General features: G+C 39.9%; 1 protein-coding gene across 1 annotated transcript in view; it reads left to right on the top strand.

Moving 5' to 3' along the window:
* Positions 1 to 21,044, top strand: part of ITGA9 (integrin subunit alpha 9) — a 953,395-nt gene that overhangs the window by 308,444 nt on the left and 623,907 nt on the right. Inside the window, exons 10-13 of the mRNA XM_070726333.1 lie at positions 8,463 to 8,568; positions 9,704 to 9,798; positions 19,208 to 19,298; positions 19,950 to 19,995. Of these exons, the coding sequence (XP_070582434.1) occupies positions 8,463 to 8,568; positions 9,704 to 9,798; positions 19,208 to 19,298; positions 19,950 to 19,995 (338 nt within the window). The remainder of the gene's footprint in view (positions 1 to 8,462; positions 8,569 to 9,703; positions 9,799 to 19,207; positions 19,299 to 19,949; positions 19,996 to 21,044) is intronic.

Raw genomic sequence — 21,044 nt, 5'->3', positions numbered from 1 at the left:
ACCTGGGATCTTCCCAAGGTACTTGTAAGAGCCTCCCTTTGAGCACCTGCGGAGTACCGGTCTCAGGTATGTGATGCTCAAAGTGGTGTTCCTGGTCTCCATAATATCCGCCCTGTGTATTTTTGAATTGGAGGCCTTATCTATCAGAGCTGACCTCTGCATCTTCCACTAGGATAAGGTAACCTTAAGACTTAATTCCCAAGATCAACTCCTATTTCCACCAGGCCCAGGAGTTGGTTCTGCCGAGCTTCTGCCCTTGGCCTTCTCATGCCTTGGAGTGACAGTGGCATAAACTGGATGTACGGAGGGTCTTAAAATTTTATATCAAGCAGACAGCACCCATCAGGAGATCACAGGCTATCTTTGTCTCTTTCCAACCCTCTTCCATGGGCACTGAGGTGTCATCCTTGATTATTGGTTGCTGGATCAGAGCGTGCATCACTAGAGTGTATCAAGCACAGTCTCTCCTGGCTTCCAGATGCATCACTGTGCCCTCCACGAGAAGTGCAGCTACCACTGCTGTATGGACCACTCAAGCCCCTCTTGAGCATATCTACAGGGTGGTCACTTGGACCACTCACTCTCCTTTCATTAGACATTACAGATTGGACATCTTCACCTCAGCAGAGGATTCCTTTGGGAGGAGGATCTTACAACAGGTCCACTTAGCCTTTGGGGTCTCCAGACCCAACTGCTTTCTGCTGTTAGGGATACCAGGCTTTGGTATATCCCATTCCTGGACTGTTTTACAACCTTACTGGTAAAGGGGTGTTGGCTTACCTGAATACCTTTTCTCAGTAAGTTGCCCAATAGTCCAGACTTGCCCTATAAATTGCTTGTGGGATTTGGAGCCGCCTTGTCTCTAATATTGGTAGAGTCTCCTTTTCAGCCATCATTTCATCGAAAATTGGGGCATGCTCAGAGACGCCTGAATGAATGGCCGGGAAAAGGCATAGATTCAGTAACTGGGCAGATCAGACTATAGCAACCCATTCCTGGACTATTGTGCAACCTACTGAGAAAAGGTGTTCAGGTAAGCCAACACCCCTTTTCTTCTGTTAGAAACATAGAAGACTGATGGCAGAAAAAAGACCTCATAATCCATCTGATCTGCCCTTATACTATTTTTTGTATTTTATCTTAGGATGGATATATGTTTATCACAGGAATGTTTAAATTCAGTTACTGTGGATTTACCAACCATGTCTGCTCTTTCAGTAAAATAATATTTTCTCATGTTGCTTTTTATCTTTCCCCAACTAACTTCAGATTGTGTCCCCTTGTTCTTGTGTTCAATTTTGTCAATATCTTTTTGTAGGTGAGGTCTCCAGAACTGAACACAGTAGTCCAAATGTGGTCTCACCAGCGCTCTATATAGTGGGATCACAATCTCCCTCTTCCTGCTTGTTATACCTCTAGCTATGCAGCCAAGCATCCTACTTGCTTTTCCTACCGCCCAACCATACTGCTCACCCATTTTGAGACTGTCAGAAATCGCTACCCCTAAATCCTTCTCTTCTGAAGTTTTTGCTAACACAGAACTGCCAATACAATACTCAGATTGAGGATTCCTTTTCCCCAAGTGCATTATTTTACATTTGTAAACATTAAACTGCAGTTTCCATTGCTTTGACCATTTACCTAGTAAAGCTAAATCGTTTACCATATTACAGACGCCTCCAGGAACATCAACCCTATTGCACACTTTAGAGTCATTGACAAATAGGCAAACCTTCCCTACCAAACCTTCCCCTATGTCACTCACAAACATATTAAAAAGAATATGACCCATAAGAGACCCTTGTGGCACACCGCTTGTAACTTGTCTCTGCTCAGAATACTTGTCATTAACAATAACTCTCTGATGTCTATGCTTCAGCCAGCTGCAAATCCACTGAACTATCCAGAGATTAAGTCGAATCTTCACTATTTTATCTATCGGCTCTTTATGTGGAACCATATCAAAGGCTTTGCTGAAGTCCAGATAGGCAATATCCATGGCACCATCTTCATCCAACACCTTTGTGACATAGTCAAATAAATCAATGAGACTAGTCTGACATGATTTGCCTTCAGTAAAGCCATGCTGATTTGGGTCCAATAAGTTATTGGTTTTTAGGTGCTGATTTATCCTCTTTTTGAGTAGAGTCTCCATCATTTTAACTATAACTGGTGTCACGCTAACTGGCCTGTAGTTACCAGGTTCTTCTCTATTGCCCTTCTTGTGGATTGGCACAACACTGGCCATTCTCCAATCCATAGGAACATATCCTGTTAACAGGGATTGGTTAAACAAATCCTCTGGGGTGGATGCCATCTGGACCCATTGCCTTATTTATCTTTAATCGTTCAAGTTCTTCTAAGACATCGGCTTCTAAGATCACTGGAGCTGAATCCATACAGCTGGAAGCAATGCTATATCCATCTGCTCTGCTCACCTGAAGCCTGGCATTGACACTGGAGAGCGGGCTTCAGGCTCTCAGCATCAGCGGCTTCCATGGGGCCGTTGTTGTCGCGGCGGCTGCCCTGTGCCAGCCAGCAAAGCTGGGTGCCCGGGAAAGCAGCTTTGCTGGCTGGCACAGGGCAGACACCACAATAACAACAACAATGGCCCCGTGGCAGTCGCTGATGCCGAGAGCCTGAAGCCCGCTCTCCAATGTCAACACCAGGCTTCGGGTGAGCAGAGTTGCACGACGGTGGCAGGAGCTGTTGGGAAGGCAGACACGGCGCCTCTGCCAGGAAGGGCTGTCAAAGAGGCCCTGAAGGGGGAGAGGGCGGTCCGTGCCACCTGTGTCAGCAGCGAGGTGGCCCTGCCGGCCGGGGCGAGAGAAGACTGGAGTTGCGCAGAAAGCGGCACCCGCTGGTGGGGCCTAGTCCGAGAGGAGCCGCCGCTGTCACTGCACCAATGGCAGCTGCTGTGGGGGCAGAGTGAAGGGGAGGGTGTGGAAGCAGTGCCCGCTGGAGAAGCGGAGAGAGAGAGAAGTGGAGGTGTTCTAACCTTGTGCCATGGGGGGGAGGCGGGGGAGGTCAGGGGTTTGCAAATAGCCACGAGGTGGCCGCGCCGGCCGGGGCAGAAGAAGGCTAGAGTTGCGTGGAAAGCAGCATCCGCTGGTGGGGCCTGGTACGAGAGGAGCCGCCACTGTCGCTGCACCAATGGCAGCTGCCATGGGGGCAGAGCGAAGGGGAGGGCACGGAGGCGGTGCCTGCCAGAGAAGCAGAAAGAGAGAGAAGTGGACCAAAAGAAAGAAAAGGGAAAGATAAATGGAGAGGAAGGCGTGAGGGGAGGGAGGGAGGAAAGGAAGGAAGAGAGAGAAAGGGGGAGAACGAGTGGGAGAGAGAGATAGAAAGGGAGAGAGAAAAAGAGGGAGAGAGAAAGGAAGAGGAGAGAGAGAGAGAGAAAGAGAGATACAAAGAGGGAGTCAGAGAAAGAGAGAAGAGAAAGAAAGCAAGAGAGAGAGAAAGAGAAAGAAAGGTAGAGAGAGAGAAAGAGGGAGAGATACAAAGATGGAGAGATAGAAAGAGAGTGTGAGAGAAAGAGAGAGAAAGAAAAGAGAGCGAAAGAGAGAGAGAGAAAGGGAGGGAGAGAGAGAGAGAAAGAGGGAGAAATAGAGAGGGAGAGAGAAAGGAAGAGGAGAGATAGAACGGGAGAGAGAGAAAGGGAGAAATAAAGAGAGGGGGAGAGGGAGAATGTGAGAGATACATAGAGGGAGAGTTAGAAAGAGAGTGAGTAAGAGAAAGAGAAGAGAGAGAAAGAAAGCAAGAAAGAGAGAAAGAGAAAGAGAGAAAAAAGAAAGAGAGAGAGAGAAAGAGGGAGAGAGGGAGAGAGAAAGGAAGAGGGAGAGATGGAAAGAGAGAGAGAAAGGAAGAGAAAAATGAGAAAATGATGGAGGGAAAGAATGAGGGAGAGGAAAATGAAGCAAATGAGAGAAAAGGAAGAGCGAAGAGAAAAGTGGAGAGGAAGGAGGGAAGGAAGGAAGGAAGGAGAAATGGAGGGAGTTTGTTGATTTAAGTTTAAATTTACTTGTTAATAAAGAAGTATAAATTACTTTATTACTTAATTATTAATTACTTAATTACTTATTACTTCTTCTTTATTTTAAATATTGTATTTGTTCCCATTTTGTTTTTTTACTTTAAATAAGGTATGTGCAGTGTGCATAGGGATTTGTTCATAGGGTTTTTTTATAGTCCGGCACTCCAACAGTCTGAGGGACAGTGAACTGGCCCCTGTGTAAAAGGTTTGGGGACCCCTGATCTATAGTATTTTTTTTTTAAAAAAATAATTTTTATTAATTTACAAAGAGTTATATACAAAGGGAGGAAGATGCATCTTAATTGATAACATTATGATAACATATACCCCCGGGCATAATATGATTATTCTATTCAGTTACACTTTGTCTAATCAATATACATATCAGAATCATAACCTATTATGGTTGAAATACGATATCTTTATAGTTCGTTATCCTTTAAGTCTTCTGGGTCTTCCTCCCATCCCCTTCCCCCCACTGAACTATGATAGTTCTAAAAAAGTTTAGATTGTTAATTGGGCGGCATATGGTTGCCGCGGTTTTGTTGTTATTTTATTTTTATCAATACATTTCTAAATTACACTTGAGAAGAGATCGTATTGGATTGATCAAAATATTCATAATAATCCGATATAACCATTCAGAGATTTACGTTTTGTATAGCCATTTCTACGCTATCCATTAATATATTTTAATACACATTTTATATTATTTCCTTGTTTTTCTTTCCTTTCTCCATTTGTTTTTTATTTTTTACCCAGTCGTAAAAATTTTCCCAATTCTTATAGAATCTCGAATCTTCTTTATTTTTAAGTTTTTGGGTGAGCCTATCCATTTCTGCACAATCATAATTTTTTTTAATAATTTCTCTTTCATTTGGTGTATTGTCTCTTTTCCAATTTTGTGCTATTGTGATTCTTGTAGCTGTAATTATGTGTTGTATTAGGTATGTGTCTTCTTTTTTATTTTTCGAATCCATTATGCTCAGGAGGAATATTTCTGGTGTAAGTTTTAATGAGATTGCTGTGATTTGTTGTATCCATATTTGATTTTTTTTCCATAGTTTTTTTATGGGAGAGCATGTCCACCATAGATGAAAGAAGGTTCCGGCTTTGCTATTGCATCTCCAACAGTTTGGTTTTATGTTGGGGTAGATCTTGGCCAGTCTCGTTGGTGATAAGTGCCATCTATAAAACATTTTTTGTAGATTTTCTTTATACGGAACTGATTTAGTAATTTTCAGGTTTCTCCACATTTGTTCCCATTGTTCAATATAAATGCTATGACCTATGTTTTTGGCCCAGGTGATCATATTTTCTTTTACTAATTCAGTTTCCATAGTGTACCCCATTATATAATTATACATTTTGGTTATAAATTTTTTCCCATATCCTAATAATATTTTATCAATTATACTATCTTTTTCTTGGATTCCTTCTTTCTTTTTGTCTTTATTCCATTTCGTCAAAATTTGGGCGTAGGACCACCAGTCAATATCAATATTTTGGTTTCGTAGTTGTTGTCTAGATTTTATACCCCCTTTCTCATCTAGTGTGTGATTATAATTCAGTACTTTTTGAGTTTGAAATAGGTTAGGGTGTCTAAGTGCTTCAAGGCTGGAGTACCATCTTGGGATTTTGCAGTAGTGTTCTTTTTTAATTCTTAACCAAACGTTTATTAAAGAGTCCCTGATCATGTGGCTTCTAAAGTATACTGGAGTTTTCTCTTTTTCGCTCCATAGGAAGCTATGCCATCCTTGGAGAATATTATGTCCTTCCAAGGCCAGGAGTCTCTGGTCTTGGAGGGTTATCCATTCTTTTACCCATAAAAGGACCAATGCTTCGTAGTAAGCTTGAAAGTTTGGTAGTCCAAATCTGCCTTGTGTTAGCCTGTCTTGTAAGGCTTTAAATCTCACCCTTGGTTTTTTCCCCGCCCAGATAAATTTTGAAATAGTTGTGTTTATTTTGGTGAAAAATTTTTTGTTTAATTTTATTGGGATAGTCTGGAATAAATATAAAAATTTAGGTAATATAGACATTTTGATTGTGGCTATCTTCCCTGATAATGAGATGTGAATTTTATTCCACCTGATTAACTGTTGTTCTGTTTTTTTAATAAGGGGATCATAATTATCCTTTTGTATTGTACCACATCTATTAGTTAGTATTATGCCCAGATATTTTACTTTTTTGACAGTTTGGATTCCTAATATTTTTTCTAATTCCTGTTCTTGTTTAATGTAAGGTGTCTTTTGAGAAAACTGAACAGAAGTAGCTATTGAAATGGTCAGCGATCTCCTTATTCCCATCAATGCATGTATTATTCCTGGAACTAAGCTTCATGATGCTGCAGTTTTTCTTCCTATCACTAATATATCTGAAGAAGGTTTTGTCCCCCTTCTTTACAGATTTTGCAATTTCTTCCTCTTTTGAGGCTTTAGCAGCATATATTATCTGTTTCGCCTCCTTCTGTCTCATTTTATACACCTCTGTATCAGCTATACTTCCATACTCTTTATACCTCTTATAGGCAGCCTTTTTTTCATTGACTATAGCCCTTACATCATTGCTAAACCATAACGGTTTCTTCTTCCTTTTACCTTTAGTTATTTTCCTTACATACAGTCCAATGGCTTTTAAGATGGCCTTTTTTAATACAGTCCACTGGGTGCTCACTCCTGCCATTTTATCCCTCCCCTTTAATTCATTATTTAAATATTTCCCCATTGCATTAAAATTTGTTTTTCTGAAATCCAATACTTTGGTTGCAGTATAGGATTGCTCACAATTAGGTTTTACATCAAATCACAAACATAGATGGTCATTGCAACCTAAATTTTCTCCCACCTTAACCTCTGAAACCCAATTCCCATTCGTAAAGACTAAATCTAGAATATTCTCCCCTCTAGTCGGTGTCTTAACCAGCTGTGGCAGAGCTGCTCCTGGAAAGGCTTCTACTATATTCTTATTTTTCATGTAAGGGCCCTGGGGATATTCCAGTCAACATTGGGCATGTTGAAATCACCCATAACCACAATATCTCCCTTTTTCTGCCATTTGGGTAATTTCATCCACCATCTTGTGGTCATATTCCTCAGATTGCCCTGGAGGCCTATAGACCACCCCAATTCTAATGAAAGAACCTTCTTTATTTTGCATGAAAACCCAGAGAGTCTCCAGATCTTTACATGCATTTTCAATTAGTGTTGTTTTTAGACTTTCCTTAACATAAATGGCTACTCCACCTCCCCTTCTCTCTATTCTATCCTTCCTATACAGTGTATATCCTGGTATGGATATTTCCCATTCATTAGAATCCTTAAACCATGTCTCAGTTATGGCAACCAGATCCAAATTATCTCTAGATATTATAGCCATTAACTCACAGAGCTTGTTGCTCAAGCTTCGAGCATTTGTGCACATTACCCGAAGAACATTGTTTTCATTATTAGTTTTCCCCTTATCATCAACAACTACATCTATTTTATTTGCAGCTCCCTTTTCATAAGCTTCCAGAAACTGATTTGTCCTCATTGGTTGGGGACAGAAATCATCCACATCAGTTACATCTCTGTCCTCATTGCCTAGTTTAAATGCCTGCCCAAAAAAGTTCTGAACTCCTCACCGAGCACCTGGGTACCTCTGTATGATGGATGCAAACCATCCCTCTTAAACAACTCCCTACTAGATTACCTACTGACATCATGATTTACATAGCCAAAACCTTCAGCTTTACACTACTGCCTTAACCACACATTAAACTCTCTGATGCAAGTTGTTTTATCCTCGTGGCCACAAACCGGTAACACCTCGGAGAAAATCACTGAATCAGTTATTTTGCCCAGCTCCACGCTTAGACATTGAAAATCTCTTTTTACTACATTAACATTTCTCTGGGACAAATCATTTGTGCCAAAATGCACCACCACATCAATGTTATTACCTGTTGATGAATCAACATGTTAAATTCAGTTGTTTTAACACTAATTGAACTGATTTATTTGTCCCAGCTCCAGTGATTATGAGAGATTTTGCTGAATATATACTAAAATTTTCTTCTAGCTGTTCATTTGAAGAGAATAGAAACATTATATTTTGCTAGCTATTTAGCTTTTTGCAATAATGCATATGGAGGATTTGACATTTATGAGATTTCTATGTTTTGTATTTTGACAACTTAGATTTGCCATGTATTGGTCTTTGCAGGAAAAATTGAGTACTTTTTAAATTTACACTGATCTCCTCTCTACAATACCTGAGTAGTTGCACTGATTGAAGCATATGGTCAGACATTCAGGAATCTTACCCCAGATATGATCCAGGTGTTTCCTGAAGAACATATATATGAGATTCCTCCAGCACCAGAGGTCACACATCTTTCAACACTAGGCTCTATTTTTCTTACCTTGACTTATTTCCTGTTTACTAGGGAGTTATGGAAGAGCAACGTGTTCTGGATGGCGATAATGCCTACAATGCACACTTCGGGGAAAGCATGGCATCTCTTGGGGACATTGATGGTGATGGATTTCCAGGTCATTATATTTTCTTTTGCACCAGGTCTTGTTTTTTCTTGCTTTAGCAAAAAATCTGGTATTTATAGAGTACATATAATAATAATATTGTACTATCATAATTGCATGTATATCATTTGTTGATATAATGAAGAGACAAGTTCACTGGGGTGTATTTTTGGCTTAAGAGTAGTATTTGTTGTCTAAGCATGTCCAAGGGCCTCATGTAGGAATAAGTAAAATAGCAAAGCAGGAGCTCCTTTTTTAAATCTTTGGTGTTGGAAATAAATAAATTAATTTCTTTCAATACTGTACCTCAGATTTTTGAAAGAAGTTGATTTTCCCTAATGCAGTCTAAATGGTCTAAAAGAGACAAACAGTAATAAAGAGAGGAAAATAAGCAACTTCAAGATGAATTGGATTAAATGATTGTACAATTCCTTATAATGGGAGTTGAATAGAAAAAAAAAGGGAACATGAAAAAAGGTAGTTTATAAATAATTTACACTTAACCCTGAATCTACCTTGACATATTAACTAAAATTGGCTCCTGCTAGTTAAAGGTAGTTTTTTCTATTGATTAAAATTTCCAGTTATGATTTTTAACCAACTTCATAATATATTAATAAATACAATCTGAACTAGCTTAAATGATCTAATTGTATGTTGCCTAGACAAAATAAAACAACAAAAATCATACATTTAGATTGTATGTTGAATCCCATATCCAACTTAAATTGCATTATCATAATACTTTGAAGACCTGAATATTTTGAAAAATAATTTATCTGAAATTATGCTGTGAATTGGCTATGTGGTAGGGAATTATATTCTCTATGCAACTCATAGATGTATCTACCATTACCTAAGATCTGCTTTGCAAGGAAGCCGAGATGGATAAATATTCTCCTGTACATAATTGGTATTATTTACAGAAACGAAATACATGTTTTTTATTAGGTGAAATTCAAATCTGATGGTTTGTTTAACTTTAGAAATCCAGTGTTTATGAAATGAAATAATATTCTGCAATTACACTGCCACTAACCTAGTTGCTCCTATATTTGTATTAAAGAAGGTAGGCTGAAGAAAAAAACATCACCTTCAGAACTAGAAGAATTTACCTTCACTTCTTATATTGTTTGGCCTTTTGTAGATGTTGCCATTGGTGCTCCTAAAGAAGACGACTATGCAGGAGCAGTATATATTTATCATGGATACATTGGGGGCATCATTCCTCGATATTCTATGGTAAGTACTAAATGTTACAAGGATTTGCAAGAATATGGCAATTGGGACAGATCTAAAAGTTAGGAAGTAGCCTATTACTTAAAAGACTAGGCCCACACATGATTTAACTGAGTTATTGCTAAAAGCCTATGTATAGGAATATTCTCAGGAATGGTCAGAACCTGGTTACAGTTAGATAAGTGTCATCAGCAATCACGGGGGGAAGTTGGATTTGCTTAACTTGTTCCTAAAGTAGTGATTCTTCTTTGATCCCTCTTTTCATCTCCTACTTAGCTTTGCAAGTCCTTCTCCTACAATAAGATGTGAAATAGGGCTTTAAATTACTGGGGCTGTTATCGGTAATCTGCTATCAACATTGTCACTACATAGTGGTTTTTAACAGTTCCTCCCCACCTTGATACTCCCAACACGTGAGAGTCATTGAAAATATTGATCACATATGTTTATTATTATTATTATTATTCTCTGCCAAGTTCTCATTCTCTAAATTTATTTTTTCTTTCATAAAATATTGAGTATTTACAATGGACATAGGCAAAAATGTTTCCAATTTGATGTAAAAACATATGCAGTGGTACCTCTACTTAAGAACTTAATTTGTTCCGTGATCAGGTCTTAAATAGAAACAATTTTTGCCATAGGATTCAATGTAAAAGCAAATAATGCATGCAAACCCATTAGGAAAGAAATAAAAGCTTGGAATCTGGGTGGGAAGAGGAGGAGGAAGAAGAGGAGGAGGACAGTCTCTGCCGAGGGAAAAAGATGAGGTGAGGTGAATCAAAACAATCCAAAACTTTAAGGCTTAAAATAAAAAAGAGGAACTCTGAGGCGGCAAGGAGGAGCACATGCCTCCCATACACCTGGCACGAGGCTGCCTCCCATACACTGCACCAGAGAGAGAAATCCAGGTGGGTGAGAGGGGGGGAACCTCCCGCTCCTTTGACCAAAAGGTGGCTACTGCTGCTGCTGCTACTACCTACTTCCCTTTCCTTCCCAGGCTGAAGGGCTCCCCTCTCCTCTCACTCGCTTGCTTTTTAGCCGGTGCCTTTCCTTCACTGTGGTGACTCGGTTTGGCTGAAGCTGAGTTGATCCAGCCCGGGTGAAGCACCCCCTTTTGCCTTTCCATGCTCAGATGCTCCGGGAGGTAACCTCACACCGGATGTATGGGAGGCAGCACGAAGGAGTCGTCACAACAAAGTGGTTTATTCCCTCTTCAAGTGCCCAGAGAAAAAAAAAACTCTCTCAAATTTCCTGGGAAATTTTTCTAGTCTCAGGTTCATAAGTAGAAAATGGTTCTTGAGAAGAGGCAAAAAAATCTTGAATATAACACCCGGTTCTTATCTAGAAAACTTCTTAAGTAGAGGCGTTCTTAGGTAGAGGTACCACTGCACAACTCTGTATGGGCTTCTGACGAAAATCAGTATGTAAACCACCCTGGATATGTGTATTTTTCTTTTATGTTTGTGTGTTTTTATATGTATATCTTGTTTTAAATTAAAAATTTAAAAAAATTTAAAAATAAAAGAAAGTCATCTGGGTGACTTTGAACCAATTATTCTTTCTCAATCCAACCCATCTCATACTTTTGTTGTGGGGAAAATTGGAGGAAGAAAGTGTGTTAGATATATTTGCCACCTTGAATTAATGGTAAAAATAATAGAGGTATGTTATAAATAAGTAACATGTCATAACAAGATTTTATGAGCTAAAATAAGGAAAACAACAACTTGATTTAATATCTATTCTACTATTTTCTTTCTGAGTCCCTTTCTAGAAAGTTTTAGGGGAAGGTTTGGTAGGGAAGGTTTGCCTATTTGCCGATGACTCTAAAGTGTGCAATAGGGTTGATATTCCTGGAGGCATCTGTAATATGGTAAATGATTTAGCTTTACTAGATAAATGGTCAAAGCAATGGAAACTGCAGTTTAATGTTTCCAAATGTAAAATAATGCACTTGGGGAAAAGGAATCCTCAATCTGAGTAATGTATTGGAAGTTCTGTGTTAGCAAAAACTTCAGAAGAGAAGGGTTTAGGGGTAGTGATTTCTGACAGTCTCAAAATGGGTGCAATCAGGCGGTAGGGAAAGCAAGTAGGATGCTTGGCTGCATAGCTAGAGGAATAACAAGCAGGAAGAGGGAGATTGTGATCCCACTATATAGAGCGTTGGTGAGACCACATTTGAACTACTGTGTTCAGTTCTGGAGACCTCACCTACAAAAAGATATTGACAAAATTGAACACAAGAACAAGGGGACACAATCTGAAGTTAGTTGGGGAAAGATAAAAAGCAACATGAGAAAATATTATTTTACTGAAAGAGTAGTAGATCCTTGGAACAAACTTCCAGCAGACATGGTTGGTAAATCCACAGTAACTGAATTTAAACATTCCTGGGATAAACATATATCCATCCTAAGATAAAATACAAAAAATAGTATAAGGGCAGATCAGATGGATTATGAGGTCTTTTTTCTGCCATCAGTCTTCTATGTTTCTAACAGAAGAAAAGGGGTGTTGGCTTACCTGAACACCTTTTCTCAGTAGGTTGCACAATAGTCCAGGAATGGGTTGCTATAGTCTGATCTGCCCAGTTACTGAATCTATGCCTTTTCCCGGCCATTCATTCAGGCGTCTCTGAGCATGCCCCAATTTTCGATGAAATGATGGCTGAAAAGGAGACTCTACCAATATTAGAGACAAGGCGGCTCCAAATCCCACAAGCAATTTATAGGGCAAGTCTGGACTATTGGGCAACTTACTGAGAAAAGGTATTCAGGTAAGTCAACACCCCTTTACCAGTAAGGTTGTGAAACAGTCCAGGAATGGGATATACCAAAGCCTGGTATCCCTAGCAGCAGAAAGCAGTTGGGTCTGGAGACCCCAAAGGCTAAGTGGACCTGTTGTAAGATCCTCCTCCCAAAGGAATCCTCTGCTGAGGTGAAGATGTCCAATCTGTAATGTCTAATGAAAGGAGAGTGAGTGGTCCAAGTGACCACCCTGTAGATATGCTCAAGAGGGGCTTGAGTGGTCCATACAGCAGTGGTAGCTGCACTTCTCGTGGAGGGCACAGGGATGCATCTGGAAGCCAGGAGAGACTGTGCTTGATACACTCTAGTGATGCACGCTCTGATCCAGCAACCAATAATCAAGGATGACACCTCAGTGCCCATGGAAGAGGGTTGGAAAGAGACAAAGAGAGCCTGTGATCTCCTGATGGGTGCTGTCTGCTTGATATAAAATTTTAAGACCCTCCGTACATCCAGTTTATGCCACTGTCACTCCAAGGCATGAGAAGGCCAAGGGCAGAAGCTCGGCAGAACCAACTCCTGGGCCTGGTGGAAATAGGAGTTGATCTTGGGAATGAAGTCTTAAGGTTACCTTATCCTAGTGGAAGATGCAGAGGTCAGCTCTGATAGATAAGGCCTCCAATTCAAAAATACACAGGGCGGATATTATGGAGACCAGGAACACCACTTTGAGCATCACATACCTGAGACCGGTACTCCGCAGGTGCTCAAAGGGAGGCTCTTACAAGTACCTTGGGAAGATCCCAGGTAGGATACCTGTGAACCAGTGTGGGATGCAAGTTGCTGGCGCCTCTGAGAAAGACTCAAATGTTGGGGTGGCATGACAGACAGGTCTTCTTGTCACTAGTCAGTACCTTAGACAATGTTTCAATCTGCTCTCACAAAAGGCCATGAGCCAGGCCTCTGTTCAAACTATCCTGGAGAAAATATAGAACCTGTGAAACAGAAGCTGAGGCAGGGTCAATGCAAAGCATTTTGCACCATTTGACAAATGTTGCCCAGGTGGCATTATAAATCCTGATGGTGGATTGTTTCCTGGCCACCTGCATAGTCTGAATGACTTTTTTAGAATAATTCCTACTTCTCAAGTGGGCCCCTTCAAATGCCAGGTGGCTAGTTGGAGTCACTGATGTTCCAGATGTTCCAGGATCCCTGGTTGAGGGAAAATTCCTGAGGAGGAGTCCTCCAGGATGAGATGCAGAGTGGCTGATGAGATCTGGAAACCATGACCTGCAGGGTCAGTGAGTGGCCACCATTATTATCTCTGCTCCTTCTGCAATTACCATTTGAATCCTGGAATTAGTGGGAAAGAAGGGAATGCGTACATGAACACAGGGGGCCAGACAAACCTGAAAGCATTAGTGTCCTCCACCCCCGGGAAGGGGAACCTTGAGAAGAAATAAGGTAGTTTGTTGTTTAAGTGCATGGTGAATAGATCCACCTGGAGAATCCCGAGTTGGGGACATTTCCTGAAGTAAGATGGGGGAGAAGACACCACTTGATGTTGTCAACTGTTGTGCAGTTTAGATAATCTGCCTGTATGTTTAGAGTCCCAGCAAGGTACTCCAATGTCAGGGAGAGGACAGTCCATTCTGCCCACCAGCCTATCAGCTAGTATTCTGCCATAAGTCATTTGGCTTGAGTCCTGCAGGAAGAGGGAGATTATGATCCCGCTATATAGAATGCTGGTGAGACCACATTTGGAATACTGTGTTCAGTTCTGGAGACCTCACCTACAAAAAGATATTGACAAAATTAAACGGGTCCAAAGAGGGACTACAAGAATGGTGAAAGGTCTTAAGCATAAAACGTATCAGGAAAGACTTAATGAACTCAATCTGTATAGTCTGGAGGACAGAAGGAAAAGGGGGGACATGACCGAAACATTTAAATATGTTAAAGGGTTAAATAAGGTCCAGGAGGGAAGTGTTTTTAATAGGAAAGTGAACACAAGAACAAGGGGACACAATCTGAAGTTAGTTGGGGGAAAGATCAAAAGCAACATGAGAAAATATTATTTTACTGAAAGAGTAGTAGATCCTTGGAACAAACTTCCAGCAGATGTGGTAGATAAATCCACAGTAACTGAATTTAAACATGCCTGGGATAAACATATATCCATCCTAAGATAAAATACAGAAAATAGTATAAGGGCAGACTAGATGGACCATGAGGTCTTTTTCTGCCGTCACACTTCTATGTTTCTACGTTTTTCTATTGACTTCATCTTAGATTCTTGGCTGCAATAGTAGAGGCCAAAACCAATTCTGCTTCTTTTAATAAATATTGATTTTTCAGAATATGTCTTACTAGATCACAATATGAGTCTTTTGCCCCAAGCTGGTTAGTGTTCCATTTTTGCTTTTGAAAGGGCTTATGGGGGAAAAAATCCTTAGGTTTTTTTATCCAGTTGTTTAAAGTACTGATCTAAATATTTTTCTTTGTTGCTGGGTGAGGGTTTGTAAGGGATGCTAAGTAAGAGGTTAGTGATTGCCTCTAGTGTCATTGGAAAAGTCTGCAGCTGATTAGTTCGGCTGTTTTCTGACTGTTTTAGAATGCATTAACTCTCCTTTGAAACACAATAACATATGCTAAATTACTTTTTATGAGAGTATGTGAAAGTGATAATTTGTGATGCATGGACAATTATTTCTTTCCATGGTGAGGAGCGTACAAATATCAGAACTGATTCAGATGGATAATGTTAGTTTGGCTAAGGATATTTGCAAGTAGGAGAGGAAATGGTGGTTTGTTTTTTTTCACATTTGAGGCAATATTAAGAGTGTTATACAAAGGGAGATTAATATTGGCAAACAGTTAGAACAACCAATCTTTTGGGTTTTAGAAAATGTTCTTGCCCATAATTTTCCAATTTTGTCTTTGATCTCATTTTATTCTTTCTTTTTTGCCTCAGGCTTCTGATGGTTGTATTATATTGCTTTGTCATGTTCACATGGACCAGGGCTGTAAGCAGTGATGGGCTACCAAAATTTGTACTACCACACTGTGGGCGTGGCTTACGCATTTTGTTTCAACATCTTTCAATGCAAATTAGGTGCTATGGGGTGGAGCTCCAAATTTTGCTACCGGAACTGTGTTCCTGACCGTTCCGTAGGAGCCCATCACCGGCTATATGTCAGACATTTATTTGCCTCACAAATCCATCAAACACTTTTAGAAGTTTAATTTGTAATGTCTGCCTGCTTAGCATCTATTTGAACCAGTAACCTTAGGGTGAAAGGTTTTGGGCCTGGTTGCTAAGCCACCTAGATGCTGTTGATTTTGTAAAGTATCCTCCCTCCCTCCCTTCCTTCTTTCACATTCTCTCTAATTTTCTCTCTTATTCTCTCTCTCTCTTATATACACACAAAATACACAACTAATGTATATTATGATGAAAGATGCATTTAGTTACAGATGCCTGTACAAAGCAAATGTTACAGCAAAATCCCAGACACACCTGAAATACCTTAAGAAGCTGGCAGATATGGTCTCTATTAAATAAATACTATCAAGCTCAGTTTTGCAGCCCTTGGTTTTTAATTGCAGCTCTCCAAGCTGTGTAGAATTATTATCCAACCTTTATATCCTAATAGCCTGCAAGTGTATGTGGGATATGTATTGTATAGCTCTGTTCTTACCACCCACATTCTCTTGTGTAAATGTAATTTGAGGAGTCCAGCTGCTTTCTGTTGTCTTAATTTTCAAAAGTGGCTAAATTTTCTTTATACCTTTTTGGACCAGAATATTTATAACCTCCTTCTCATTCTTTTATATCTGTAGTCCTCTCCACCACCACCCTTCTCCCATCTGACAATGGAAGAAATGAGTTTGAACGGGTAACTCCTGATAAAATGGATAAGGCCATGGGAGCTGTCAGTTCCTCCATATGCTTACTGTACCCGTGACCCTCCAGGCTAGTTTCGGCCAGCCAGGAGGTGGCACATGGCTGGATCCAGGCATTGCTTATCACTTCCTTAAGTGAGGGGTCGTTTCCGCAGCTGCTGAAGGAAGCAGTTGTATGACCTCTCCTCAAGAAACTGTTCCTGGATCCCACCAAATTGAAGAACTTCAGGCCAGTCCCCAACCTGCCCTTTTTGAATAAGGTTGTTGAGAAGGTGGTGGCACTTCAGCTCCGGTGATCCTTGGATGAAGCCGATTATCTGGACCCTTTTCAGTCTGGTTTCAGGACCGCTCACACTGCAAAAACCACTTTGGTCATGCTGATGGATGATCTCTGGCAGGAATCATTCCTCTATCCTGATGCTTCTTGACTTCTCAGCAGCCTTTGATAACATTGACCATGGTATCTGTCGCAGATTATCCATCAATGTAACCAAAGCGATTTTTGTACTGTGATCAGTCCTAAAACTAGACTGAAAAGGGTCCAGATAATCGGCTTCATCCAAAGACCGCCAGAACTGGAGTACCATCACCTTCTCAACAACCTTATCCCAAAAGGGCAGGTTGGAGACTGGAGGGGTTGCAAGTGGGAAGCACCATTTTACGGTGGTCCTCCTATCTCTCTGGTAGTTCACACTCGGTGTTAGTGGGGGGGGGCAGAGGTCCACCTCTTGGCCTCTCCTTTGTGGGGTGCTGCAGAGGTCTGTCCTCTCCCCCCTACTATTTAACATTTACATGAAGCTGCCGGGTGAGGTCATCTGACAGCATTGGGTGAGGTATCATCAGTACACTGATGATACCCAGTTATACATCTTCACCTCATGCCAATTCAGTGAAGTGGTGGATGTGATGTGCAGGTGCCTGGAAGCTGTAACAGTCTGGATGGGAGCCAAAAGGTCAGGCTCAACCCAAACAAGATCGAGTGGCTCTGACTGTCCATCATTCGGGAGGGGGGGAAACTTTGACCCCCTCAGAAAAAGTCTGCAACTTGGGTGTCCTTCTGGATTCATAGCTGAGCCTTGATCACCATCACTCAGCTGTGGCCAGTTGCAGCCCTATTTGGACCAGGAGGATTTATGCACCTTTATGCACCTTGGTACACCCATATAATATCTACGCTCTATGAGCTGCACTGGCTACTGATTAGTCTCTGGTCACAATTCAAGGTGTTGGTTATCACTTATAAAGCCCTACATGGCTTAGAGCCAGTCTATTTACTGGACTGTCTCCTGCTGTATACATCCCAGGGTTGGCCTTCTCCAGGTCCCGTCAACTAAGCAATGCAGATTGGTGGGGGTTGCAGAGGAGGGACTTCTCTGAGCCACCCTGGCTCTATTGAACCAACTCCCCCCCAATGTCTGTACTGATCCCACCCTGCTGGCCTTCGAAAGACCTGGCTTTACCGGCAGACCTGGGGGCCATGAATTTTACATCTTCCCTGGCCAAATTGTATTGAATGTTATGCATATGTTGATTGGATTGTTTGAATTGTGGGATTTTTAACTGGGGTAATTGTTTTAATATTTATATTTGACTTCTTTTTATTATAAATTGTATTTTATATTGTTGTAAGTCTCCCCGAGTCCTTTGGAATTGGGTGATATAGAAGTCAAATGGATGGATGGATGGATGGGGCTATTGTCCTTTTTATTTAGAGTTCCATTCCCATCTCTTACAAAAAATATCAATCTCCTATAGAATGGACAAGATTCTCCAGTATGATTTCTTAGATTTGTTTTGTGGATGAGCAGAGGTGATTACACCTAAACATCTGCATTGCACGTTTGGATCAATAGAATAGAAGTCAAAGACCTAATGACTTTCTTGCAAAGATAGTTCCTGTATATTTAAATTTAATTAATTGTCCTTATTTGTTCATCCCTGTAGCAAGACACTACTATTATTTTTCAATATAATCTAACAAGCCCATTAATTGTAATGTTATAGAACTAATGGTGAATTGTAAATCATCAGCATTGGAAAAGTGAGGAAGAAAAGTCAACAATTTGTTCAATGGGATATGCCTTCATTCTCTTCTGATTTATGCAATATAATACAGCCAATATGTAACTTCTCTGAAAGAGAAAAAAATTACTTCTCAAACAAAGGAGGTTTAGTACTAATACATTAGGTATAGTTGTGATACCTTAGTTGAGAGTAGACATTTTTGCATCTTGACCCCATTGGTCAAGAACTGAATTATTTTCAAGGACAAGAAGTTCAGTTGCCTTTTGAAATAGCACTTTTGGGATGGATTCAAAACCTGCTCTGCCAATTGGCCTGCCATCCTGATGGAATAATCTCTGCTTGATATGGTTAATGGAGAGATTGTTAATGAAGATCCCAGCTCCACTCCATTTGTATAGTGGTCCCTAGCTTAACTAACTTTTGTTCATTTTAATGTTGAATGTTTTAATACTTTAATATTTTTGCTTTACAATGTTGTAAACCATCAAATTGCTTGGCACTGAAATAGGCAACGTATAAATTAAATGAATAAATAAAGTATGTATGATGGCCTTGATATCAGTGTATGAACATTTTTCTCATTTGTATAACTTGGAGATAATGCATGGTTCACAACTAATCAGCTCAATTCTATCAATAGAAAAATATGTAGTGAATCTTATCTGTATAAAACATAGATATTGTGTTTTTGATTGGTTTGATAGTTTTAAATTCTGAATTGTTTGTTGCAGAGGATATCTGGAAGGAAGTTAAGTCCATGGTTGCAGATGTTTGGCCAGTCCATTTCTGGAGAAGTTGATATGGATGGAAATGGTTATCCAGGTGGGCTATGGCTGTCAGTTTAATGCAAATAAATTGATAAATTGATAAACCACTGTGCCTACCGGCCCTGTCCTACTGTTCTATTGCCCTCCTTTATTGTTATTTTTTTACTTATGTTATATTTATACAAACTACTACTATCCTAAACACGTTTGAGAAATAAAGAAAATAAATAAATAAATAAAATGTTTTCAATGAATTTAGGGCAAAGGGGGAAGTTGGTTGGACTACACTAAATGTGAAACAGATCTGAATCCAATAGTAGAAATGAAGGAATGTAAGTGACATGAACTTTTAAAAGATAAACAGTAATTGTATATTCACAAATCATGAAACTTGGTTTCCTAGGATCAATTCTAGGAAACATAGAAGCTATTCATATTGCAGGTTAGTAACAGGCTGATGAATTAAACAATTATAAACTTAATAATCAAACTTTATTTAGATTGCCTTTATTCATTTCTTGACATTAGTAAATTTGATGAATGAAAATATATCTTACATATTGATGTAAGGAGAATGTTCAGGAATGTATTGTCCTGGAAAATTATATTTCAGAAGATCTTGGTAAACGTTGAATTGCTTTTGTTCATTTGATTTTATGCAGACCAGAAATCATGCTTGTTCTAAATACTATAAACTTTTTTCTAGATGTCACAATTGGCGCCTTTATGTCAAACAATGTAGTCCTTCTAAGGTTAGTGCTCTTTATTTTGTTTCTTTTACAGTACATGCTGCCTCCTGTTTGGCTTTAGAAGAAACAAAATTCTCTTAAGTGCTATATTTATATGAGAGTCGCCCAGAAAGTAATGCACCACATTTCTTTTCTCTGCCTACAGTAATGGTACAAATGTGAAACTTTAGATATACATTATTTGAATTGTCAGGAGTGCGTGTGTAAATTTTGCATTTCTTCAGACGCATAGTGTAGCTTCAGCAATGTTTCTAAATGGCGTCTTTAAGTGATGTACATTACAAGCAGCATATCATCATTGAATTTCTCACTGCGGAGAAAGAAACTATTGGGAACATTCACAAACATTTGTGTACAGTTTATGGAGGATCTGCAGTTGACAGAAATATGGTTAGTCGCTGGGCACAGAGGATGAGGCCATTAGAAGAACAGAACAGAAGGGCAAATGATCGAGGGCACTCTTGCAACTGTCATAACTTTGAAACAGGGTTGCATGTAGTTTGGGGACATCTGTTGAACTTCAAATGGTGATTTGTCGTACTCCAAAGACTGACTGTAGTGTGAAACTTATTTATATGGCTCCATATGGGAAAAGGAATCTCTAGATTGGCAAAAATCTATCCAAATTCCAATCCAAACTGCTGGAAATGTAAAAAAGAGTTAGGCACCTTGTTTCATCTGTGAACCTGTCCCAAAGTGAAGGGTTTCTGGAAAATGATATATAGATAGTTACTGGAGATAATAGACATGGAATTAGAATTCACCCTTGAATGTTTATTACTTGGAATTAGAAAGAAACAGTGTTGTGAGCACTCCTTGTTTACCTTTGGTAATGTCAGATTCTGAGGAGGATGAGCCAGGTCCCTCTGGATACCCTGAGGCAGAGAGTGAGGTGGATGGAGAAATAGACCTGGATGAACCCGAGGAACCACCAGAGGGGGCAGATATGTCAGTAGGGGATTAGTCTGAGTCAGATAATGAAGAAGGAGTCATTAGAGTGGAGGATCCACTATTAGATGCTAGATTCAGGAGGTTACATAGCAGACAACAGC

This window comes from Erythrolamprus reginae, chromosome Z (assembly GCF_031021105.1).
Source record: "Erythrolamprus reginae isolate rEryReg1 chromosome Z, rEryReg1.hap1, whole genome shotgun sequence".
In the NCBI taxonomy this organism is placed as follows: domain Eukaryota; kingdom Metazoa; phylum Chordata; class Lepidosauria; order Squamata; family Dipsadidae; genus Erythrolamprus; species Erythrolamprus reginae.
The sequence above is the reverse complement of the archived record's forward strand: the minus strand, read 5'-3'. Positions and strand labels throughout refer to the sequence as shown.